Genomic DNA, 27,776 nt, shown 5'->3' on the forward strand with positions numbered 1-27,776 from the left:
AAAGTTAATAAAAACAAGTGCATGTACCTAGCGGTGGCCCTGATCATTATAATCGCGAGCTTGGTTCGATTACATGTAAGTCACCATTTCATAATCTATGGGCTCTTTATTTCCTTTAATTACTTCTTATTCTCCTTTTATTGTTATTTGTACTCTGTAGTTGCTGGTGAAATTTTGCGCAGTTGATTTTGAAATATGAACATGAAATTTTGTGTAGGTATCCTTTGTTTTACATAAATTATTTATTACATAAATGCAAAATAACGAGTAACTACAAAGTACATAAATCTACTTAAAGTAATATAAAAAGTAGTTAGGTTTTCTAAATAATATTTTTGATATTATAATGTAGGTATCTCTTAAACCTATTTATATGGTATATAATCTGATATTATTAAAAACGTGGATATTAGCCTAAACAAAGGAAGAAGCAGAAATTTTGACAGTGTAAGCGGCATCCACCATTTTCCTTTGTTATAGCGATCCCACATAGGTCTTACCTGCAGCCCTAATTAATAACTAGTATAGTCATTAGCGCCCAAATGGCAGCTGTTTTCATAGCTATACCTATATTATAGTGCATTTTGCCTTTTTTTAAAAGAAATTAAGTACTTATAAAGGTAGCCATCAAAAATACTCGTCATTAATGGCGTCGCCCACGTGTTGGTCATAGACAAACAATAAATTATTTTATAAATATATTGATATTTCTAGTTTATTTAATAGACAAAGACATTGTATAAGGTTTGTAGATAATGGTAAACGCTAGCAACGAATAGAATTATTTCTCAGAACGATGCAAATATATAATATTAATATTTAGAATCATAATCTAAAGAAAGAAAGATGATAAATTTAATACGTAATCCTCGCGTAAAAACTTGATAAATATTGCAAAGTGCGTCAACATTTACCGACACATAAAATTTTGTCGACATGGAACAACATGGCGGGAAACAATGTGCAAATAGTAGGTCGGTACCAACGTGACGGACGATGCTTCCAGGTTCTTAATTGTGTAACGAAATTAGTATTAGTAGTTTGAGTTAGAGAAAAATATAGGATTAAATTAATTCATCCCTGTTCGAGAATTTTATTCCACATACTGGTACTCCTATATTTTTATCTACGTTAACAGAACTTGCAGTTATTGATTAGTGCATGCGTAAAGTGCAGTCCGGGATGGCGGCACCTGCGCTGTAACGACGTTCGCTATTTAATACCTAGCTCTAGTACATTTGCCTGAAGTACTAGGACCTGCGCATATCTGAGCGTCGTTCCCATCGATCATTCGCTTCTGGAAAACATAGACTGGAGGCTGTAAGCGTTCCAGATAGATAAATATAGACAAAATAATATATTATTAAGTGAAAAATCAGTACCGTTTCAGTTTAGATAGAATAAAATGTAAGATTTCTACAATGTGAGATACCAACAAGTAAGTGATTATGTAAGTTAAGCTATTTAAAGTTTTAATATTTCATGTATTTCCATATATAATTAGACTTAATATATTTATTTTTATACACACATATTTGGATTTTATATAGATAAAAATTTGATATGTTAATTAGTAATACAGACAGACATATTGAGAGTACCGTAGCCGTACTGTTTCTACGTAGACTTATATACAGAAAAAGTCGAGATTTCTAATCTGGCCACTGCAAAAAAAAACTGTTAATTTAAATGTCCGACAATGTAATTCTCTAGTGACGGAAAACAACAACAACCAAAACTTTAAAAAACCGACGAATGGACACGTATAATATTCAGAATCATAATTTAAAGTAACTAATATCATCATTTTTATTATTATATCTGACCCAGGCGTAAAAAATTCCATCATGCAATAACATGGCGGCAAACAATACGCTACAGGTTGTAGGTACAGACGCGACGCGACGGGAAAAGCTTCCAAGCTCTTGGTTATAATACTAAACGCAATTACTAACAATTATCGTTTTAAATTTTAAAATACCACTTATATACTACAGCACTCGATTATTACCAAATTCCAAATCTATCGATTTTAATGAGCTTCAAATAAGTATAGTATATATATAGTACTGAGTTAGATAAAAAAAGCAGTTTGTTGTACTTACTAAAAACTTCATTATAAACTTACTAAATTATAATCAGACAATAGAAGACAATGATATAAATCAGATTCTGCCTACGACTTTGGACGCCTGAACAATATACATTTAATATTTCGTGACAAGAATTTAACTTGTCTTTGTCTATTGATAATTTAAATTTGTGAAAACAATATATTTGTATGGTTAATCCGGATCGTTAAGTTAATCGTAAGTGATTCCAAACATACGTTTAGACATTTTTTTTATGGATATAGAACTTGCATTTATTGATTAATTGCATGCATGAAGCTCAGTCCGGAATAGCTGTACCTGCGCTGTATCGACGTTCGCTATTTATTATCTAGCTTGTAGTACGTTTCCCTGAAGTACTAGGACCTGCGCATATCTGAGCGTCGCTCCATCGATCATTCGCTACAGGAGATCATAGGCTGGAGGCTGTAGGCGTTCCAAATACATAAATAGATACAAAGTAATATATCATATAAGTGACAATTCAGTGCCGTTCCAGTTTATATAGAATAAAATTTAAGTTTTTACGATGTGAGATACCAACAAGTAAGGAATTATGTAAGTTTAGTTATTCAAAGTTTTAACATTTCATGTATGTTTATTTAATATTAGACTTTGTATGTTCCTGTATGTATGAGGATTTTATATAGATAAAATTTTTGTATATTATTAATTAGATATACATAGACATATTGAAAGTACCGTAGCGTATTTTTTACGTGGACTTATGGACAGAAAAAGTCGAGATTTCGAATCTGGTTAACCCAAAAATATTCAGAATCCTAATTTAAAGTAATTAACGTCATCATTTTTATTATTATACCTGGCCCTGGCGTAAAAACTTACTAAGTGCTTTAACTTTTACCGACGTAAATAAAATTTTGCCGACATGGAACAACATGGCGGCCAACAATGTTCAACAGGTTCTAGGTACAGACGCGACGCGACTGGAAACGTTTCCAGTCGCGTCGCGTCTGTACCTAGAACCTGTTAGAAACGTTTCCAGGCTCTTGATTATAATAGTTAAGGCAATTACTAACAATTCTCATTTTAAAAAGTTTTAAAGTATACAGTTGTTTAACAGTTACCATAGGCACGTACAACTGGTATACCTTGTGACTCCAGCACTCAAATATTATATCCAAAATTATAATTCTATTGATTTTAATGTGCTTTAAGTAAGTATTACTAGTAACTGAGTTGGATAAAAAAGCAAACAGTTTGTTAAACATATTAAATATTTCTTATAAACTTACGAAATAATAATAAGACAAAGACAAACTTCTGCCTACAACGCTTGAACGACACGAGTTCCTTTAATATTTGTTGCCTGGGATAAAATGTTACTTATGTCTTTGTTTATTGATAATTTGAGTTTGTCAAACCAATTTATTGGTACCGTAAGTCCAGTTCGTTATGGAAGTAATTCCAAATATGTATTTAGACGCCAACTTCTTTTATCTACGGTAATAGAACTTGCAGTTATTGATTTGTGCATGCGTAAAATGCAGTCCGGGATAGCGGCACCTGCGCTGTATCGATGTCTGTTATTTATTACCTACCTTTAGGTGCATTTTGTAGTACTAGGACCTAGGACTAGGACCTGCGCATATCTGAGTGTCGCTCCATCGATCATTCGCTACTGGTATCATAGGCTGGAGTCTGTAGGCGTTTCAGATACATAAATAGATACAAAGAAATATATTTTAACAGGTGTTCGAGTGCTGTTTTAGTTTAATCAGAATAAAATGTAAGATAGCTACCATGTGAGAAACCTACAGGTAAATAATTTTGTAATTTTAACTATTTCAGTAATAATACTTGTAACCTTGTAGATTTCATGTATTTATTTTTAATATATACCGAATATATTTTCTTAGCATATATCTGAGGATATAATATTAGCATGTATAAAGCATACATATTGAGAGTTTCATAGAAAACAACAATGTTTTCTATCTATCAAATTATAGACAAAAAAAGTCAAGACTTCGAATCTGAACAAGCCAAAAAAGTTTTAGTATCAATTTAAATGTCCGATTAATTATCCGGTGATAGAAAACCATAACAACAAACAAAACTGTAATATAAAAATCGACAAATCGGAACGTGTAACATATAGAATCAAAATCTGAAGTAACAAGAATCATCATTTTTATACCTGATCCTGATATAAATGATAAAAATTGCAAAGTGCGTCAACTGCTCGTGAATGAGCGCATTAAATTTTGGTGACATAGAAAAACATGGCAGAAAACAAGCGCAAAGTGCAACAGGGCCTAGCGTAGGTACCGACGCGATTCTACGCGAGATGCTTCCAGACTCTTAATTATAATAGGGACAATAAGTAACAAACCTCACTTTAAAAATTTTAAAATACAGATTTCTCGTATGTATTTCTAGTTGCAATTGCCTTATAACTCCAGCACTTTGTATATTATATTAACTAATTATATTACATATAAAATTCCAATTCTATCGATTTTGACTTGATAAATAAGTATTGCTAGTAACTGAGTTAGATAAAAAGCAATCAATTTTTTGTTTTGAACGAGTGCTGCTTGTAGGGACTGGTCTGCTCTTATCACTACGACTGATTTAATCTCATTGCATATTTATATTTGACCCAAAAAATTTGTGCTTGTTGGTAGTTTGAACGAGTGGTATATAAAAAACAAATTGTTATGACTATTCAAAAGTGCTTAAATTAAGTTTATTTGAATAAATGATTTTCTATTCTATTCTATTCAGATTGTTGTACATAAAACTTACTAAATATTATTAAGACAACTGATGACAATGATATTAATCAGATTCTGCCTACGGCTTTAAACGCCTGATCAGTATACTTTTAATATTTTAATATACTTTTCGTTATAGTTATGTAACTAATTCCAAACATATATTTAGGCATCAAATTTTTTTATGGCAATAGAACTTGCAGTTATTGATTAATTGCATGCATAAAGCTCAGTCCGGGATAGCTGCACCTGCGCTGTATCGACGTTCGTTGCTTATTACCTAGCTCCTAGTATATTTCCCTGAAATACTAGGACCTGCGCATATCTGAGCGTCGCTCCATCGTTCAGTCTCTACTGGCGATCATAGGTTGGAGGCTGTAGGCGTTCCAAATAGATAAATAGACACAAAGGAATGTATTTTGAGTGATATTTGAGTGCCGTTTCAGTTTTAGCTAAAATAAAATATAAGATTTGTACAATGTGAGATACCTACAGGTATGTAATATTGTAATTTTCACTATTCCAGTAATAAGCCTTATAATTTTTTGGATGTCATATATCTATTTTTAATATTAATCTGAATATATTTTCTTATCATATATCTGACGATGTAATCTTACCAAAAAAATTACCTATTATTAGAAATATATTAAATGTGGTAGCCTTGCTGTTTTCTACATCTAATTATAGACAGAAAAAGTCGTGACTTCGAATCAAACCAACCCAAAAAAAATTTTGGTATCAATTGCGACTAATTCTCTGGTGATGGAAAACACAGACAACAAACAAAACTGTAATATAAAAAATCGGCACGTGTACCGTAAAGAATCATAGTCAAAAGTAACAAGTATCTTTATTCTTATACTTGACCCTGGTATAAAAACGTTAAAAATTGCAACGTCAACATTCACCAACGCATAAATTTTGCCGACATGGTACAGCATGGCGGCAAACAATGTGCAACAGGTGTAGGTAGTGACGCGACACTATGAGAGACGCTTCCAGGCTCTTTATTATAATATATAACGCAATTAGTAATTAATCTTATTTTAAAATGTTTGAAGTCAGATTTCCTGTATTTGTTACTTGAACTTTATAACTCCAGCACTCCAATTTTACATATAAAATTCCAAATCTATCAATTTTAATTTGCTTTAAATAAATATTAACTGAGTTAGACAAAAAAACAATACGACAACTGCAGACAAATAATATAAATGAAATTCTGCCTTGGAAACGACTTGGAACGCCTGAACAATATACATTTAAAATTTCGTGCCTGGGATAAAATGTAACTTATGTCTTTGTCTATTCAAATTTTTTTTGTGTAAGTAACTCCAAAGACATAATTAGACGCCATTTTTTTTATCTACAGTAATATAACTTGCAGTTATTGATTGGTGCATGCGTAAAGTGCAGTCCGGGATGGCGGCACCTGCGCTGTAACGACGTCTGTTATTTATTACCTAGCTTGTAGTACATTTCCCTGAAGTACTAGGACCTGCGCATTTCTGAGCGTTGCTCCATCGATCATTCGCTACTGGAGATCATAGGCAGGAGGCTGTAAGCGTTCCAAATGATAAATAGACATAAAGAAATATATTTTAACTGTCGTTTGAGTGCCGTTTCAGTTTAGATATCGGATATATAAAATTAAATGTAAGATATCATCAATGTGGGATACCTACCTACAGGTACGTAATTTTGTAATTTCCATTATTGCAGTAATTGGGCTTACAATCTTGTAGATTTCTAATATTTAAATTTAATATTAAACCGAATATATTTTCTTATCATATATCTGAGATATATATAAAGTTGAGAGTATCGTATATATCCTTGCTGTTTTATACATATAATTATATATAAAAAGGGCGTAGAATTTGAGAAACCTTTAGAAATTATTTTGTATCACTTTAAATAATTAATTCTTCGGTGGCGGAAAACACCGATAACAAACAAAACTGTGATATAAACAATCGACACGTATATGAAGTAAAGAATAATATCCAGAATCATAATCTAAAGTAACGAGCATCATAGATGACCCTAGTATCAAAACTTAATAAAAATTGCAAAGTGTATCAACATTTGCCAGTGCATTCAATTTTGCCGGCATTGAACAACATGGCGGCAAACAATGTGCAACAGGGCGTAGGTACAGACGACGATACGGCGTCCATAGGTAGATGCGACGCTATGCGAGACGCTTCTAGGCTCTTAATTATAATATATGTTATGAAAGAATTAGAATTTTATAAGTAGTATTCGTAACAACTTTAGCTAGCGTATTGTACGCGCCAAATCTAACTAGAAATACATATTACTAATCTGTATTTTAAACTATTTCAAAAAGATTTTTTTTCTAATTACGTTACCTATTGTAATTGAGAGACTGGAAGCGTCTCGCAAAGCGTCGCATCGGTACCTACGCCCTGTTGCACATTGTTTGCCGCCATGTTGTTCCATATACTATTATCTACAGTAATAGAACTTGCAGTTGTTGATTAATTGCATGCATATAGCTCAGCCCGGGATAGCTGCACCTGCGCTGTATCGACGTTCGCTATTTATTACCTAGCTCTAGTATATTTCCCTGAAGTACTAGGACCTGCGCATATCTGAGTGTCGCTCTATCGAACATTCGATCCTGGAGATCATTGGTTGGAGGCTGTAGGCACTCCAAATAGATAAATAGACAAAAATAAATTTATATGTAAGTGAAGTTTGAGTGCCGTTTAAGTTTATATAGAATTAAATGTAAGATATGTTCAATGTGAGATACGTACATGTAAGTACTATGGTAATTTTCATTATTTCAGTAATAATACCTTATACTTTAATGTAAAATACGACAAATCGGCACGTTTAACGTAAAGAATAATATCCAGAATCCTATTCTAAAGTAACAAGCATCGTCATTTTTGTACCTGACCCTGGTAAAGAACTAGATAAAAATTGCAAAGTGCGTCAACATTTCTCAATGCATTAAATTTTACCCCCATGTTGCAACATGGCGGCAAACAATGTACAACAGGGCGTAGGTACCGAAGCGACGCTTCGGGAGACGCTTTCAGGCTCTTAATTATAATAGGTAACGCATTTAGTAAAAAACATAATTTTAAAAAGTTTAAAAAACAGTGTTTAGTATATAGTTTAGTAGTTTACCAGTTGCAATTGTGCACTTACATTTACATAGTTTACATTTCCAGCACATGAATATTACATACAATTCTCTAAATTTATCGATTTTATCTGCTTTTAATAAGTATTATTATTAACTGAGTTAAATAAAAAACAGCCAGGAGATTGTTGTACCTAATAAAATGACTAAATAATAATATGACAACTGAAGACATAGATCAAATACTACTTTTAACGCCTGAATACAACTATTAACATTTTGCCTGGGATAAAACATAACATATCTTTGTCTGTAAATAATTTGAGTGTGTGAAAACAATGTATTCATACGGTCAGTCCAGTTCGTTATGTAGTAAGCAATTCCAAACATACTCGTATATTTAGACGTATATATTTCTTTATCTACGGTAATAGAACTTGCAGTTATTGATTAATTGCATGCATAAAGCTCAGTCCGGGATAGCTGCACCTGCGCTGTATCGACATTTCCTATTTACCTAGCTCTAGTACATTTCCCTGAAGTACTAGGACCTATGCATATCAGAGCGTTGCTCCAACGATCATTCGTTACTGGAGATCATTGGCAGGAGGCTGTAAGCGTGCCAAATAGATAAATAGATACAAAGAAAATATATTTTAACTATCATTTGATTGCGGTTTTAGTTTAGATAGAAATAAATGTAAGATTTCTTCAATGTGAGATACCAACCTACGGGTAAGTAATTTTATAATTTTCATTATTTCAGTAATAACCTTTATGATCTTGTAAAATTCATATGTTTAATTTTAATATTAGAACATATTTTTCGACTCAAATATTTCACAAATTGGCCGGTGACGAAAAGCACCCACAAGAAAGAATATTAAAATTGTGTACTGTACCTAATATTAAACTTGCCAAATCGGCACGAGTAACGTAAAAAATAATATTCTAAAGTAAGAACATTTTTATACCAGTATCAAAACTTGATAAAAATTGCAAACAGCGCCAACATTCACCAACGCATTCAGTTTTTCCGATATGGAACAACATGGCGGCAAACAATGTGCAACAGGGTGTAGGTACAGACGCAACACTACGCAAGACGCTTCCAGTCTCTCAATTATAATAGGTCACGCAATTAGAAAAAACTTTTTTTTTAAACTTTAATATACAGATTTGTCATCATCATATCGTACCTTATAACTAAAGTAACACTAGAATAGTATATATAAAATTCCAATTCTTTCATTGTTACACATAATAAATTTGCTAAATTTTAATAAAACAACTGAAGACAATGACAGAAATCAAATTCTGCTTACGACTTTGAACCCGAAAATGTAAATTTAATATTTCGTGCCTGGGATAAAATGTAACTTATGTCTTTGTCTATTGATAATTTGAATTTGTTAAAACAATGTATTCGTACGATCAGTCCGGTTCGTTGTGTAAGTAATTCCAAACACATATTTAAACCCCTAAATTTAGTTATCGACGGTTATAGAACTTGCAGTTATTGATTAATTGCATGCATAAAGCTCTGTCTGGGATAGCTGCACCTGCGCTGTATCGACGTTCGCTATTTATTACCTAGCTCTTAGTACACTTCCCTGAAGTACTAGGACCTGCGCATATCTGAGCGTCACTTCATTAATCATTCGCTACTGAAGATCATAGGTCGGAAGCTGTAGGCGTTCCCAGTAGATAACTAGATTCAAAGAAATATTTTTTTAAGTGAAGTTCGAGTGCTTTTCAGTTTAGATAGAATTAAATGAAAGATTTATTCAATGTGTAATACCTACCAACAGGTAAGTAATTCAGTATTTTTTTAATATTTCAGTAAGAAGCTTTATAATCTTGTAGATTTCATACATTTATTTTTAATATTAGAACGAATTTTATTTTTTATCATATATCTGAGGATATAATATTAGCTTCACAAAGAACAAGCATTATCACTTTTATATCTGACCCTGGTAAAAAAACTTTATAAAAATTGCGTCACCATATATCAACGCATTAAATTTTGCCGTCATGGGACAACATGGCGGCAAACAATGTGCAACAGGGCGTAGGTACCGACGCGACGCTGCGCGAGACGCTTCCAGGCTCTTAATTATAATAGCACTCGAATAACACAAGTAAAATCTAAATCTATCGATTTTAATATGCTTTAACTAGTATTGATATTAAATGAGTTAGATAAAAAAGTAATCAGACCGTTGTACGGAATAAACTTACTAACTGTTAATAAGACAACTGAAGAAAATGACATAAAACAGATTCAGCCTACGACTTCGAAGGCCTGACCGCTTTCCGGGATGGACGCCATTTTTTTTTTTACCTACAGTAATAGAACTTGCAGTTATTGATTAGTGCATGCGTAAAGTGCAATCCAGGATGGCGGCACCTGCGCTGTATCGACGTTAGCTATTTATTACCTAGCTCTGGTACATTTCCCTGAAATATTATGACATGCGCATATCTGAGCGTCGCTCGTTATATATTTCGCATTGGTCGTCTACGGTACTAGAGCTTGCAGTTATTGATTAATTGCATCCATAAAGCTCAGCCCGGGATGGCTGCACCTGCGCTGTAACGACGTCTGCAATTTACCTAGTCCTTAGTACATTTCCGTGCAGTACTAGGACCTGCACATATCTGATCGTCGCTGCATCGATCATTCGTTACCTGGACAAAGGCTGTAGGTGTTTCAAATAGATAAATAGATACATAGAAATTTATATTTAACTAACAACTGTGTGCTTTAGTTTAGATAGAATTAAATATGTGATTTCTACAATGTGAGGTACCTGCAAGTAAGTTTAATAATATAAGTTTAATTATTTTTGTAATAAGTTTTGTATCCTTGAAGATTTCATATGTTCATTTAATATTAGACTTAATATATTTTCTTACTATATATCTGAGGATTTAATTTAGACTTTTTTATATATTACTAGAAATTTATAAATAAATTTAGAATGTTTATGATCTACATCGACTTAGAGATAGAAAACGTGGTGACATCGAATCTTACCGACACAAAATAACTTTATTAATTGGAAGTATTGACGCAATACTTAAAAATGTTTATAACTTCATCTGTTTTAACTTAATATTTAAATTGTTTTCATGACAACCTTACACTGGGTGTTCCTAGTATAAAAATGTAAATTTGTGACGTCACATATGGGAGGATGAGTCTCACATGTGTAACAAGTGTGACAATCGGATGATTAAACATCATAACATTAACGTGACGTGATTCAGGGATGGGTTCTAAATTAAAAGTTTCCATATAAAGTTATTAGGGTTGCCAGTCTTAAAATTCTTGTCCTCGTACGAAACATAAAAAATCCGTCAAAATGTCGTACATTAGCAAAATTGGACTGGTATACTTATTAATACGGGTACGGGTATAAGATATTTTAGCTGATAATTTTATTTTTCCGTAGAATTTTATATACATTAGCTTTTATATAAACTTTTGTCCTCACAATTATGAACAAAGAAAACATATTAGTGAAGCAGATATCGCGATTATTAACTAACGCACTCTCGTACACACAGGCAACATATTTTTTCTTAGTGATTTTTTTTTTATTTTAGTTCTTTAGGCGCTTATTTCTAGTATTGTATAATATCAAGTCGACTCCTACACGGTCCTCCCTGGTGGTCCTCCAAACCATTGTCGTTAATTGCTCACGATATGCTAACTGACCTGATCTCATGCTCATTCAATCATCACTCACTTGTCCCCGCCAATATGTATCGTTAACTGAGTTTAGTGTAGCATTACATTATCATCCAGTAAAATAAGACATTTTATTTATTTGTTTATATGAAATCCCTTTTATTTAAGTACAAAGTAATGTAATCAACTATCGAAAGCAAATACACTGTTCATTTAAAAAACAATATTATCTGCGTATTATTGCATATATTGCGTGATAAAAAACAACTATTGCCGTCATAATCGATTCAGTAACAAGGTGTGAATCATTCACGTGAACTCACATCAAAAACAATCGATACACGGGACACGATCGGTGTAATGGGTACGATATCGAATGTTATCAGTACTTTGTAATCTATGGTGATATTTACACTATCAAAGACATAGGATCATGTGCATTGTAGATATCTACATACAAAATGAAATAACAGGAAAATCTATAGTCTGAATCTGTTATTACCGACTGTGAAGCACTGTGGTAATTGACATAAATAATTTGAACTATTTTGTTAAAATAAGCATAAACTTTTAAAATATCTATGTATATCTCTCGCCTATCTAGAGGAAGAAATTGCTGATGCGATAAGACCGCTTTTTGTAGATTATTACTAATTTATATATCTATTTTCTATATATTTATTTAAAATTTTATATTATTATTCTTTATAATTAACCTTTAGTGCAATAAATAGTTAATAAGTATATATACAGTATTTAAAATAAAAATGATGCCTTTAAATGATTTAAACGAGAAGTTTTAGTACAACTTGTACTCCATTTAGTAGTTTTCAGCGACATTTAACTGATACAGAATGCTATCAGGCATTAAATGTATCCTCTATGTATAAAACTTTATATTTTCTGAAATATTAATAAAAAGATATTGGAAAAAAAATAAACTTAACAGATTTATCTAGAATGTTTTATTAGAGTACATCCGAAAGAATTGGCGAATGGAAATACAATAATTCCGCCTTTTGCATCATCTTTTATTTATTTATCTATAAACTCTTTACTGCATCAAGTATTTTATACACGAGTTATACTGACAAAAGATATAGTAGATGTACAAAAGGCGGTCTTATCGCAAGTAAGCAATGTTTTACTTGCTCAATACAGTTATTTTATATTAGCTGTGTCCGCGTTTTTTAGTAGTTTTTTCATGAACAGTAACAAACATCCATCCATACTTACAAACTTCAAGATTTTACTACTTTTACTTATTAATAAGATATTACTAGGTACCCGTCCCGGCTTGGTATATTTTAGGAATGTTTATATGTATAATACATGTACATCCATATATATTATACATATAAACCTTCTTCTTGAATCACTCTATTTATTGCTAAAAACTGTATTAAAATCCGTTGCGTAGTTTAAAAGATCTAAGCGAACAGACAGCGGTAGCGACTTCATTTTATACTATGTAAAGATATATATATATATGGTAACTAGCTGTGCCCGTGGTTTCACTCGTATACAATTTATAGCCTATGTGTTATGTCACTGGAAAGTTTAATCAAAGTCCGATCAGTAGTTATTGCGTGAAAGAGTAACAAACATCTATCAACCGATATATCCATCCATATTCGTTTTTTTTTCGAACTACTCTAATGCTGTTGGCCACAGTAGCCTTCACAGCTTCAATAGACGATAGGAGACGAGTGCAGATTGCACTCCAAACTCTAAAGGACTTATGGAGCAGCTGAAGGCCAACTCCCGCCTGACAGATACGACTTTATTCTAGTGGTTCGAACCTCGGCTCAGGCCGTTGTAATTTCGATTCCCTTTTGAATTGAATGAGGGATCGATTGTACGAAAAACCTTGCGCGTTTATAACATTCGTAAAACGTGATAACCTCAATTTTCACTTAATTACGCACTTACAGTCGTACTGTGGGATGTTGCATGCAAGTAAAAATAGAAATGACATTATAGATTCGTTCGGTCCCGGACCTAAAGTTGTGCACGCGTTTGAAATACTAATGTTTTGTTTGCCTCAGTTAGTTTGGCACGTCGTTAAATATTACTAGCAGGTAGTAGAGACATAATTATGTTAACCAAGTACTAGTGTTCAAATATACATTATATATAATATAGTATTAATATATAAATAAGCCTGGACAATTAACACAGCTCCATATAGTACCACGGTAAACAAAATTTATGTTATTGGAGAATTGATATAAATACTTAGATTTTTTTATTTATTTTTTTGTATTATTATGAAATGGTGCACCTGCCTGCGCTAACGGTTTACGCTGGCGGGGACCAGTGGAGGATGATAAGATGAGCATGAGGTCAGATCAGTTAGCCCATCGAATTCATCAGTAATTTATCACGATGGAGATTTTTTTATTGTAAATGCATACATAACATACATAGAAAACACTCAGACATAATATGACATTCAAGGTCTGTAAAACTTTAAACCTTAAGGGGCTAAAATAAAATAGAGGATGAAAATTTGTATGGAAATTCATCATTAATGAAGCTAGAACGAAAAAGAATAAAGTTTTTTCTTTGGAGTTTTTGGGTTTATTTGGTTTATTTTTTTCTTTATGTGGTCAAGGTCACTATTACATGCAAAGTACCATGCGGACGAAGTCGCGGGCACAGCTAGTATATAATATTATTTGTTTATATTAGTATCATGACTTCATTCATGTTTTCTTCAGTACAACAGTTGTATCTGTAACCAGTTTTTTAACGCGGAGGCGCAGTGTAACGTAACGCCAACAGCGAATTTGTAATGACGAAACAAAACTATATGTATGTATGTATATATACGTATACATACAAAACAACACTAACAGTACGAGTTATCGGCGCTTAGTTTACTACAGTGCCTTTATATTTTAAGTTAGTAATGAACTGTGGTCAGTGCTCAATAAAAATGAACACATTACACATTCTATGTGGTGTAACAATATTATCAAAATATCTTCATGTATTTCGATTATTGGCGGCCTCGGTGGTCTAGCGGTCTAGGACAGCGCTTTTCCTCCGATGGTAGCGGGTTCGAATCCTCGCACGGTACAAACATTTGTATTCATGAGTATGATTGTTTATATCGGTCTGGGTTTTTCTATGTATATTATGTATGTATTTACAAATATATATATATATTTAAGTATTTATATTAGTTGTCTAGTACCCATAACACAAGCTCTTCTTAGCTTGGGACTAGACGGCGCTATGTTAATTGTCCAGGGTTATTATTGTTATTCGGTCTTATGTCACAGCTTTTTAAGCTGGTGGTTAGTACCAGGGACAGGGCATGCCAAGTATCTCGTTACTTTAATAAATATTATTATTATATACATAGTAATAAATTAGTTATTTAAAGGTTTCAACTTCGAATCAATATTGACACAATGACAAACATAGATCAAATAACCGCGTTGAGTTTATTTATTTTTTATGAACTGTTTTATTGTCCATTGAACTCAATTTCCCTTTAAGGAGATTTCATAAAATCATTTTAATACGTGAATATCGATGTTAACAACAGTCTAGTGCAATATAAGCAGTACACCCATTTTGCACAGATATAATATCTTACTAACATTATATACGCGAAAATTTGTGAGTATGGATGGATGTTTGTTACTCTTTCACGCAATAACTACAGAACGGATTTTGATGAAGCTTAACAGTAATATAACTTATATATCAGAATAACACATAAACTATAGTTTAAAAGATATTATGGAAACTAGGCGAAATATAATGATAAATATTTAGTAAGTGTGATGCATACGAAGTTGGGCGGGTCAGCTAGTAATATTATAAACGCGCTTGTAAAAAGTTTATGAGTATGGTTGGATGTTTGTTACTCTTTCACGCAAAGGGTACTGAACGAAATTTGATGAAACTTTACAGCTCATACGCTAGAATAACACATAGGTTACAACTTAAAATTATATTATATAAACTGGGCGAAATATTATGATAAATGCCAAGTAAGTGTTATGCAGACGAAGTTGCGCGGGTCAGCTAGTAATAAATAATAATCCTTAACAATCCACTCGGCCATCTAGAACTTACATAAATTATATAGAAAACACCCAGTAATTAAATAATTATATAAATAATTCTCACAAACTTTTCTACCAATCTTCCCTATATCTAGTACATAGCTGAAATACAAAATGTACCTTTGTTCTTTACCTTTATCACATTTTTGAGTAATTACCAATTAATCGGTCTACTGGAAGCTTTATTTTGCTGTCACAAAAAGCGCGGGTGGACGCGCCGACAGATCGCCTACGGCCGGCGCCCGCGCACCTGCCGCCCCCTCCACTTACACACCTCCGCTCTTCATAGAATAAAAACTAATAAATATAAAACAATATCTTATATAAATATTATAAAATCTTAAATTATAAAACGAGTAAAAAGTTCGAAAGTTACCTTTATATCTACCTCACTTACTACACTACACATAATCAAGTTCAAATTCAAAATTTCTTTATTCATGTAGGTCAGGTACAGACTCTTATAATATATCAAATCTATCGTCAAATAATAATTTAATTTTTTTATCGTAACTAGGATAAATGCGGAAAATAGAGTCCATTATAAAATACAAATAGTAACTTCTTTATAATAACAGTAAACAATATACAATAAATAATATACACTGCAACTCTACCATGTAATCTTATAATTTCGATATAGAAATACCATAAAAACCGTCATAAAATAAAATATGTAATAGACATGTCATAGTTGTTTATATGGTATAAATATATAACTGGGGGCGTGAAAAAAACAACAACAATGCAATAATTGTTTATTGTTCTTTAAAAAATCTATTATCTCTGTACGATTATCTAAAAAAATCGTTTAATTAACAGTTTATTTAAGTAACCATCTTTATTGGTAGTTACCTAAAAATATAAACACCCAAAGTAGCTATTATGAAATCGTAAAGAGTTCCTAAGAGTAGCTTAAAGTCAGGTAGACTACCTACTCCTGGATCTGAATCACTTAATCACTAAAAAAAAGGTGGAAAAGTGAAAAGTTAAATTTTTTATATTTATTCTAAATTAATCAATTGACCGTGCAGTTTATCTGAACATTTTACTAATAATTTCATATGTTTCCCTTACTTCTTTGGAAAAATTATTTCATGAATACCATCACTGGCTTTCAGCTTAGTAAATCCATTATAACTACCCCAATATATATGACATGTCTGCATGATAATCTTTGACCGTAGAAAGCTTGAATGAATACTAGTGAATGGGTGAATGGACATCGTGTATAAACTTGATCTGAGTCCAGGCTCGAAAGGTTTACACACTGCCCTAAAGTCAGGGGCAAAATTGGAGCAGTGGTACCCTACCAGTTACACAGTTCCAATATTGCCCCTGATTTATAGGGAGTTCCCTAACTCCCTAAATCTATTTTTTAAGTCACATGATAGATCGTTAGGAACGATTATTGTGTGTAGCAAATCACACTACACATTAGGTGCAATAATGTTGTAGGCGTAAATCGATCAGCGGGAATATTGATAAGCGAAATTGAGGCCAATTTTAAGCTCTCATTTTCTAAGCACGATGCGACTAAGCATTCTCGACGAATTTAAAATAAGAAATTTCTATTGAGTTTCTTACCAATTCTTCTAAATTGAAGCTGTATACTGAACTGGATGGTAGGGAAAAAATTATTATATTAAAAATTTAACATTCATATGCGGCTAAAATGAATAAATATTTTTTAATTTGAATTTGAACTGGCTCTAGCAACTTCGCTACACACGAGGCGATCTGGGAAGTAATCCAGAGCACTTCCCACGGCTGCTCCTATATTGTCCCTGATTTTAGGTTTGTGTGTAGACTGTTTTAGTTTAATGTATATTGCAAATCGCAAAAGCTGCGGGACCGCGTTATCTAGCATTTAGTCGCGTGCATTGCATGACCAGCGTCGCATTTAGAATGGTTGAACCCCGGGTGGGATTCGCCTATGGTCCCTTCAATTTCTTAATGATAAATTGCAAATAGAGTGTCATAGATATTTGTCTAGCCATTTATTTAATACAGATAACGACATTGCCTGTCTGTTATAATCTGTTGTAATTTCAACTAAAATAAAGGGTATAAATTTATAGACAATAATTTAATTGTTTGCTCAAGTCGTTTTAGATTTAACAAGAAAAGTACTTTATTCGTAATGAAGTCTGTATTTATGGGATTAATAAGATAAACCCTTTCAATTCAGAATTAATTAATCTAATCGGCCAAAATAACTTTGAAAATTCTTTTATTAAAATCAAAACAAAAAAATACAGAGATTTTACGAGCTCGTACCCTACCTACATATACAAAAATTGTATGAGTTCGTACTAATAATATCAGTATAAATAATACACAACATATTAATAACCTCCTTCTCTTCCATTGTTTTAAAAAAAATGTTTACTTTATACCAAAGTAGGTAGATAAGTCTTGTGTATATTTATAGACAAAAATGCTGTTAGTAGTCATTATGGCATAAATTACATAAAAAATATACATTACAAGCCACACTGATAACCTTTGATTAGTGTTATCTCTTCCTCTCTTTCTTCCGTTAACTGATACCACGTGCACGGTTAGATAGTTGGTGACGCAGTTACGCTACTGACCCTAATCGCACCTTTATCCTAAAGCCTTGTGCAGACTGCTTTAAAAATTCTAAACATTCTCGTCATAGTGATTTTTCTAAAGTTATCTCGTGATCATTGATATTAATAAATTCCATTCGTTTCTGTCTGTTGTTATCCTATTATTCACTTCCTTTCTTTTGCATTTTCGCCTTTTTTCTGTAACTGTAATAAAGTAAACTGCGATTAGGCATTTATTATCTGATTACAGTGTGACGAAGGTATCTACAAAAACGAGGTAATCTGAAAAAACGATTGATTTTTAATCAAATTTAAAGTTCACAATTTTCTGCCTTATGACTACTTACATGGGTATATTATATCTTAATAAGAAATTATATATAAATGTATTTAATTATGCATAAACCGGATAATTAGTAATGTTTATTTAAATAGGGTTTGCTTACCTACGCGTTTAACAGGCTTTTTGAAAGAAACTTTATTCATATTTAAATGTTATTATTAATTTCATAGTTCAACAATACCTATATAAATTTCCATTACTACAAATATATTTATATATATGTTTACTATATGCAAGAGACAGGATCTAAAAAAACAAAATATTGAATACGAAATCAATAAAATCTCTATCACAAATAAAATACAAAAACAACTCTACCTACTCGAAAAACTTCATAAGGATAATCCAAAATCTTCATATAGATATATACCTAGATCGGTACCTATTTGGTTATTATACTTGTATCTTTGAAATATGTACTTGATCTAGTCAATACATAAGAAACAAGACATGCTTTTCTATAGACCCTCACAGCGTCAGTACCAAAACGCCACTTTATATAGTTCTTAAATCTGCAACTGAATATAGCCAAGCGTTCTTACACCTTAATTCAAATTCTCTCTGCAGGTTTCCGAGACAATATATATGTTTCTGGTTTTATGGACAAACGTCTGTATTATGAGAGCTTTCGTTGCTCGGTTGATATTATGAGGAACTTTTGTTATTAAATTTATATCTGGCCAGATAGAAGACATTGCGATTAGAATTTTATATTTAAAAACAGTATTGCCTTCTATTTTTCGGAATTTTTCGCCATTGATATGTTGTGAGCCTTTTACTTCTACCAATTATTTATATACTAGCTGTGCCGGCGGCTTCGCCTGCTTGATATTATAGCCTATGAGTTATTCTAATGTAGATATTACTGTAAAGTTTCATAAAATTCCATTCAGTACTCTTTGCGTGAAAGAGTAACAAATATCCGTCCATACTAACAAACTTTCGCATTTATTATTATTATTATATAATAAGATATTTTACTTTTGTATTTCACTATATTTACACTGCGGATTACCTACACTAAGTACTTATATAACATCCTCAATAGAACATGGTATACGTAGACATTGCAGCAGCAAATGCATTAAGAGCTAAAAATAGTTTCGCCACCCGAGTAGGGAGTAGAAAGTAATATTTGCAAATCGATTCTGTGTAATCGAAAGTTTGTCTATCGATTATTTAGCACATATAACACACTGGCTACACGCCCCGCCTTCCCACGAATGCATTTATCGCATTAATCTATTTTATTTTATTATTCAGGAAAAAAATAAACCCTTGTTATTTGTCGTTAAATTCGATGGTTACCCTCTTATCACTATCCCTACCGTCCATTTCGACTGGTTACAGTCAAACGGACGGTAGGGATAGTGACAAAAAATGTTGTATATAAATTATTTTAAATGTAACTTTCAATTGTTTATTTAGCTTTCTATAGGTAAAAATGTTTTTAAAATGATTTAATAGTTTTATGAGATTATTGATTACTAATTAAATTTAAATATTAGGAATATTTAAATTAAAATGTTGTCTGAAAGAGGTACCTTGAATTATTTTCAACAGTGAACACAACAATACTATTGTAGTACTCTGTGTTAATTATCCTAGGCTTAGCTACACAAATTCAAGCATAGTACAATAATTTACTATAATATTATAATTATTACTATAATTTATCCATATTTTACCGATTGTCTGCACTCCATATAATTCGTAAAATCACACAAAAAATTCACAATGCGGATTAACCCTAACGCTATCAAATTATTGGAAACAAATAACAAATCAAACGACTTCTTCACCTCGAATGTTACTGATTAGATAGAATAAAAAACCAGACAAGTGTGAGGCCAGCCTAGTACAACAAGAATTCCGAACGAATATATATATTAGGATTATTTTAAAAATTCTAGCCACCATTTACGGCCCTTGCAAAGCATTGACACTTATCTTGCACTATCACTTTATCATGTGATACTAATGACGACACTGAGTCACAGAACTAAATTATGTCTTTTATCCTATAATTTAAATGACAGCCTCGGTGGTCCGCTTTACTTTCGATGGTCGCGGGTTCGATTCCTCACTCGGTATTCATAAGTATAATGTTTGCACCGGGGTGTGTATTTTCTACGTACATGTATTATGTATGTATTTAAAAACAAAAACGCATTTAAGTATTTGTGTCTAGTATACACAACACAAGCTCTGCTTAGCTCGGGACTATATAGCGCTGTGTAAGTTGTCCTGAGTTAGTCCTATGTTATTAATATTAATTTCACTGCATAATACATAATACCCAACAACCGTTTTCTGAAATAGGTGGAACAACAGATAAGAGAATGTTACGTTGTGAGACTGAGGTAACCATGCAGACGAAATGCAGTCTACCTATAATTAGTAATAAAATTGTTTACATTTTTATTCAATTATATATAGTATTATATAGTATATAAGTGTAACGCTAAACCATCTTTCGCTACATTTATATATAGCCAACTGTACCGATGATATTATTTTATTAACCAGTTTAATTAAAAACAATGTTTATGTCTGACATGTGACAATGTCACAGTAAAGTGTAATATTGTAGTCACATGGAAAGTTAACGGTTTCCTATACACATGAACAACGCCGTAAAGAGATATTGCACTGTCATAATTAAATAGTAACCTACGCTATATTGATGCATTTTCAATATCTGCAAATAATTTTGCAAATCTTGGAATAGATCTGGTATAATCTGGTGGATATAACTCTATATGATTCAATATATATATATATATATGAAAACTAGCTGTGACTCGCAACTTCGTGTGTATTTTTTAACATAAAAAATAGTCTAACGCTTTCTATTATAGAATAGAGAAATCTAATTTTACTTTAAGTACATGATACTCTAACATAACTTTCTATAAGTCAAAGAATTTCTAAAATTTATCGTTATTATTTTTTGTGTAAAATAAATATTAGAAATTAAGTTTTGAAATTTATATTAAACCAAATTATCAAAATATAATAATATTAACATAAACGCAACTGGATTAAGGAAAAATAAAAGTCGGAAAAATAGAACCTTCTCCTTTTTGTAGTTGGTTGCTAAAAGCTTTTAATCATAAATAATATGGAAATGTTCACCACAGTCCTCACGTCGGTCGACTGGCGCCTCATAACTGCGCCCAAGTTATAAAATATAACTGGTTTTTGTAGTTATTGTCTATGACTCATTATAACAGCAAATTATAATATTGAACACAACAAAATTGCAAAGAACTATAGATATACGAATTTTAATAAAGACGATATCAGGTTACTTTACATATTCTTGAAAATTTTCATCACACCACAGCTTCAATATCAGATAGTACACGGTACAGTAACTCTTTTGAAATCGATTAACAAAATTTAAGTCATAAATTTGATTAACCGACTACAAAAAAATATTGTCTCATTTTATGTGTCATTAGTACTTTCCACGTGCACCGATTTTGAATTATCAAATAATATCTTTATTTTATATATAATTATCAAATATAACAAATAGGGCCTTCACTATAGGAGCAGGCCGATCAACCGGGGTAGGTACTCCCGGCGCCCACACCCTCGTTGTTAGTAAATATTATGAATAGGTACATTTTCATTTTGTAAATACATAAATAATATACATAGAAACTAATATATGTAAGCGTAACAAATAAACACAAGACAAACTAATTATGTCTAAACCTAGGTCATGTCTAGCCTCTAACGTGTTTGTTGAATATATAATATCTCTATAATTTAATGTAGGTATCATTATATTCTATGGAAAACATCCTGCTAGTCCCACATTGCATTATCAGATGTGTGTAGGTTTCTCCTTTGAAATGGCCCCATTTAGAGTAAGGATGTCATATTTCTTCTGCTGACGATGGTGTTACGTAACGAAAATAAAAAAAAACTCTTTTGAAAATATTTAAATAAGAAGATATTTTTTTATACGCGTAATGACTTATCTTATAATCACTAGATTCTACAATTAGTCCCTGATTATAATCTACTAGTGAGTAGTTTTTGAGATAAATCATATAATCGGCCCATAGAAAATATTATTTATATAATAATTATAACCTTCTAAAATATTTTCTAAGATAAAAGTTTATTACCCATCGTTGTGATGTCTATCTTCATATCAAATTTCATTAATATCCATTTAACCGTTTAGTCTTAAAAAAATAACAATCAGACAAACATTTATATCGGCATGTAACGTGGACAACGAGAAAGACGAATAGTTTTTTTTAATATATGTGTACAGTTATTTAGGCGGCTCGTCCTCGCTATTTAATACGGTTACGAGACATTGGTATTTGTGGAAGAATTTGTTAATATTGACACTCATATATCAATTAATAGAAAGATCTATAGGAGAAAAGACGTACAGCTGTAAAGACCAATTTTATTTATTTACTCTCTATTGCACCAAAAGTAAATCACAAAGAACATAAACAGAAGTAATAAAGTACAAAAGACGATTTTATCGCATAAGCAATTTCTTCCAGTTTCTATTATATATGTAATGCGAATTTAAGTAAATAAGTTTACAGCACCACTGATGGCAAATAGAAATTCTCACCTTTAAACATGATCAGACCCACGGACATTGTAGAGTACCTACATTTTAAGATCTCATAAATTACGAATAGTTTCTGAAGACAAATTATTACCTCGGTATGCTCTAATTTTATTTGTAAAAATATTATTACTGCTCATATTGCCAAACGATACAAATTCAAGGGTGAAATTCAAATTCTATAAACAGAATTCAAGTTGTCGCTTTGAAACTAAAAATAAATATACAAAGTATGAAACGATAACACTTTCGAGTAAAGTGCAATTGCGGCGTCTATTTAATTTATTGTCTGTGGAACTGACCATGAACTATACACTAGTATCATAAACAATCATAATCTAACATCTATGTATATTATCTCAATATAAATCACTAATTCTTTCGTTTGCGCCAACTATTCATTAATAATATAATGTATCTATTAATTAAAATACAATCCAATGACGCACCTAAAGTTCATCGAGACGCGGATCAAAGGGGCCGATTGACAAAACATTTTGATGCCATCTTATCGCACGCCCACACAAGTGTCCACACAATGGATACATACTCGGTTTTTTTGTTTACATAAACATCTAACAATGATGTTATGTCATGTATCATTTGATTGATACCAGTCATTTGGCACTCGTAAAATTTTGATCGACTAAAAAATTAGTTTACTTGTTGCTATGGCCACAGTGTATGAATCGATTAGTCATCGTATGAGCTTTTAATTGATATTCTAAATCGTCATTCATCATCCAATCCTCAATACCGTGAGGTTATGGTAGTTAAATTGGACAATGTAATCGCAGGTTGGCAATTAATGATCCGTAGATTAGATATAATTCTATAGATAATTTTTGTCATAAATATACCCCACATACATACATTTTACTAATGAATTATAATAATATCTAATACTTCAAATTAGAACTACGGCAGAAAAGTCAAACGGTAGTATACATAACCAAGGTGTATTTTACGCAAAGAATGCCTCTAGTGGACTAATATTATGAGATGAGGAGGCATAACATTCGAGTGTTCCGAGGATGAGGAGCACCTATCGTTGTCACAGGATAAAGAGATGTCTATGGTGGTGCGTGTATGTAGGCAATGGTTGCCACTTACCATCCGCTTTGTTTGTTGAGATGTCAGCTTTTTGACGATACTATTAAATAAAACAATATATTATATCTAAAAAGAATGCAATTATTTTACTTTAATTTTAATCCTAACTGTACCTATTTATTGGCTGAGACGGCCTCAATGGTCCAACAGTTTAGCACATCGCCTTGCTTCCGATGGTCGTAGGATCGATTTCTTGTACGATACTAACATTTGTATTCATGAGTATAATTGTTTGTATTGATCGGATGGTTTTCTATGTATGTTATGTCTCTATTTACAAAAATATACATATATTCTAAGTGTTTCTATCAGTTGCTTAGTACCCAAAACACAAGCTCTGCTTAGCTTGGGATAGATGGTGCTGTGTGGATTATCCAACGTTATTATTATTAAATAGATATATTTTTATTGTTCACAGATTCGTAATGGGCCACCGAGAATTTGTAGTCTTGGCGCTAAGCGTCGTCGGGGCCCTGGGGTTTATCCCCCATGGTTCTATTGGGGAAAAGGTCTGTATGCATTATTTTTAAAACTTATGTTTATGTTAATGTTAATTAAATGTTGATATTTTATGTGAAATTATAAACTTACTATTTTCTTACTATTTGTAATATATTTTATAACTTACTATTTATAATATATTTTATATGAAAACAGTAAGTTCATGAAATGATGAAATGTAACAAAATATATCGTTAATTGTAATCTACAATGCAATAATGATTCTACCAGATTAATATATTTCTGAAACTAAAAAATATCACACATATAAAACTATTTAGTATATCTTTAATAAAGTATATTTTTTACTCTTTTTATTATATAAACAATTCTTAAAATTAGTTATTGATATAAAAGTATTAAATTTACACTATATGAGTTTATCTATAAAAAAAACCCCCAACAGAGACCACAATCTTGAAAGCAATGTATTTATTTTTACATATTTGTACTAGGACCACATACTCACACAAGAAATACTTCGTGAGGTTGTGGAGCGTATGGGGAAGGACTTCAACGATGCTGCATCAAGCTACCTAGACTTCCCCCCGAGCGACCGCCATCTAGCGTTGATGGCCCGCGCCAGCAAGGACCTGGAGAACGAACAGCTCGACTACGACTCCCTGATAGACGGCAACCCCAACCCCAGCCTGCGCGACCAAGAGTACCTGCAGCACAGGTAACTAACAGGCGTCAGGTATATAGGCTACGGTAACCAATTACCATTAGATGAGCCGTACGCTTGTTCACCATAGTAGTATAAAAAAAACCTCACAGCAATCAACTGCAATGTGAACCAATCTTATTATTATTTATTTCAGGCTACTAATGGCTCCTATGATAAATACCTTACATACTAGCATACATATGACTTTATAATAAAATATAAAGTCTCCGTGATCACGCACTGATGACGGTAATCTGCCACGGTAGCACCGATATACCACCCCGTTCGACTATTAGTCCTCCTTCATGAAGGAGGTCAGCATGTTAGTGGACTTTAGAGAACCTAATTGCCTAGTGGTTAATTACTACGATCTATGGACTCCAAAGGTAGTAAGTTCAAATCAGATCACTCCAAAAACCTACCGCTTACCATCAAGTTCATTTTAAATGGAAAGCGTAGTTATGCGTGGTCATACAGCATGCTGTACTACGCATCTATAACTGTACAGTACGAATGGGCCAGCTCTAACCGTAAAATACCACATCTCTTCAGAATATCAATGTTAAGTTTTATCGCTTTTCGCATGGTAAGTCGAGGCTCCGGACGCCCGTCCTCCTAACTCCTATCCGTCTCTTTATTCCTTCCTCTACCCACTTCTTCTTAAAAGGCCGGGAAACTACTTTCATTTCTCCTGATGTTTCAGGTACTCATGGGCGATAATAAATAACCACTAACCATCAAATGTGCCACAAGCTCCTTTGGATTCAACAGTTTATTTATTTTTAGTTCGCTGTGGGGCCATCAGTACGTGACAGGTGGTGCTGGCGAGGGTGAACAGCGACTGCAGCCATCAGGCGTCGTCCCCAACAGGCAAATGATTAAGACCGACGCCGTTTTACCAGCATACTGCAACCCTCCCAACCCGTGTCCAGTCGGATATACTGGTAATGGTAATCACTTTAAAATATCAATTTTTTTTTATATTGTCTTTCGAAAAATACGTCTGCGGACCTCACTTTTCACTATTTTAGCCGCCAAATAACTTACTTTGTAGGATGGCTTTTGGTTTCAGTGAGATAAGTTAATAAAATCTAATCTAAATCTTAGAGACTTTTTTGTTTACTACGTTAGTAGATAATAAGTATAATATGAATAGATACTAAAAAAACAGTTATTAAAAATGTATTAAAATTTTATTATATTTTTAATAACTGTTTTTTCCATAGAAACTTTATGATATTATTATATAATGACTGCATATAATCAGTTCTAACAGGAAAATACCTACCTATTTTTTTATCAATACACATATTACAAAGTAGAAATACTTATTTTTTTATTATTAATCGATAATTTAAGAAAATTATGATTCTATAAATTCATTTACTTATAGAAACTGCTTTCTCAGCTAATAATATAAATTGTCTTATATATACTCGTAAACAGCGTCACTGGACACTAATAATTCATAAATAAATAATTTATGCATAATAAGTATTGATAAAAATATTTTTTATTAAAATAAGATTTTTCCTTCATTTGCTTTCACTTGTAAAATATTATTCTATAACAATACAGAAGACCAGGGATGCATAAGTGAGTTTGAGAATACAGCAGCATTCAGCCGCGAGTACCAACTGGCTCAACGGTGCATGTGTGATGGAGAGCACATGTTCAGCTGCCCACCCGACTCCTCCTCCGACTTGGACCTTCGATTTCCGGAGCACCACAAGAATCTCGTTGCCAAGAAATATAAGCCTGATGTTAGTTACGACTATTTATTTATTTATTAGAAACAAACAGCCTTGCATATAGGTACTACTTTAAATACATTCATAAATTTGGACCTTTAGTTATACGTAATTATTATTGTGTAGGTATATATAATAAGTATAATGATAATCCCTTTATTTAAACAAAGTTTAAATTTTAGACATTTATGTTCAATATAATAAATTTCATTCAAACATCCACACTTCCAAAGTGTCGTGTTTTTATAATTATTATGATTAAGATAAGATATATATTTTTTCCATTCCAGTTGCTTAAAAAAATAGTATATTTCGTATCTGCTTAGAGATAATAATATTCATGTTGCATTGTATTTTGTTTTCAGGTTGAGAACCCGTATTTAATGGGCGAGCGTCTACCTATCGCTGCCAAAAAGGGTTTTGATGTTACCGTATATTAATATGTGTAGTTA

At 32.2% G+C, this 27,776-nt stretch overlaps 1 protein-coding gene across 2 annotated transcripts; it reads left to right on the top strand.

Moving 5' to 3' along the window:
- LOC131844723 (neuroendocrine protein 7B2) lies at positions 1-27,776 on the top strand. Of its 2 annotated transcripts, none has more exons than XM_059193669.1 (6): positions 1-75; positions 24,824-24,914; positions 25,362-25,585; positions 26,360-26,523; positions 27,152-27,336; positions 27,690-27,776. In XM_059193669.1, the coding sequence occupies exons 2-6, from the start codon at positions 24,831-24,833 to the stop codon at positions 27,762-27,764; spliced, it is 732 nt and encodes a 243-aa protein (XP_059049652.1). In that variant the 5' UTR covers positions 1-75; positions 24,824-24,830; the 3' UTR covers positions 27,765-27,776. The 2 variants fall into 2 exon arrangements, with proteins under 2 accessions (XP_059049652.1, XP_059049653.1); XM_059193670.1 differs by having other exon boundaries at positions 26,360-26,517.

Source organism: Achroia grisella, unplaced genomic scaffold (genome assembly GCF_030625045.1).
Source record: "Achroia grisella isolate CSIRO2021 unplaced genomic scaffold, CSIRO_AGI_Agris_v1 utg4116, whole genome shotgun sequence".
Lineage (NCBI taxonomy): Eukaryota > Metazoa > Arthropoda > Insecta > Lepidoptera > Pyralidae > Achroia > Achroia grisella.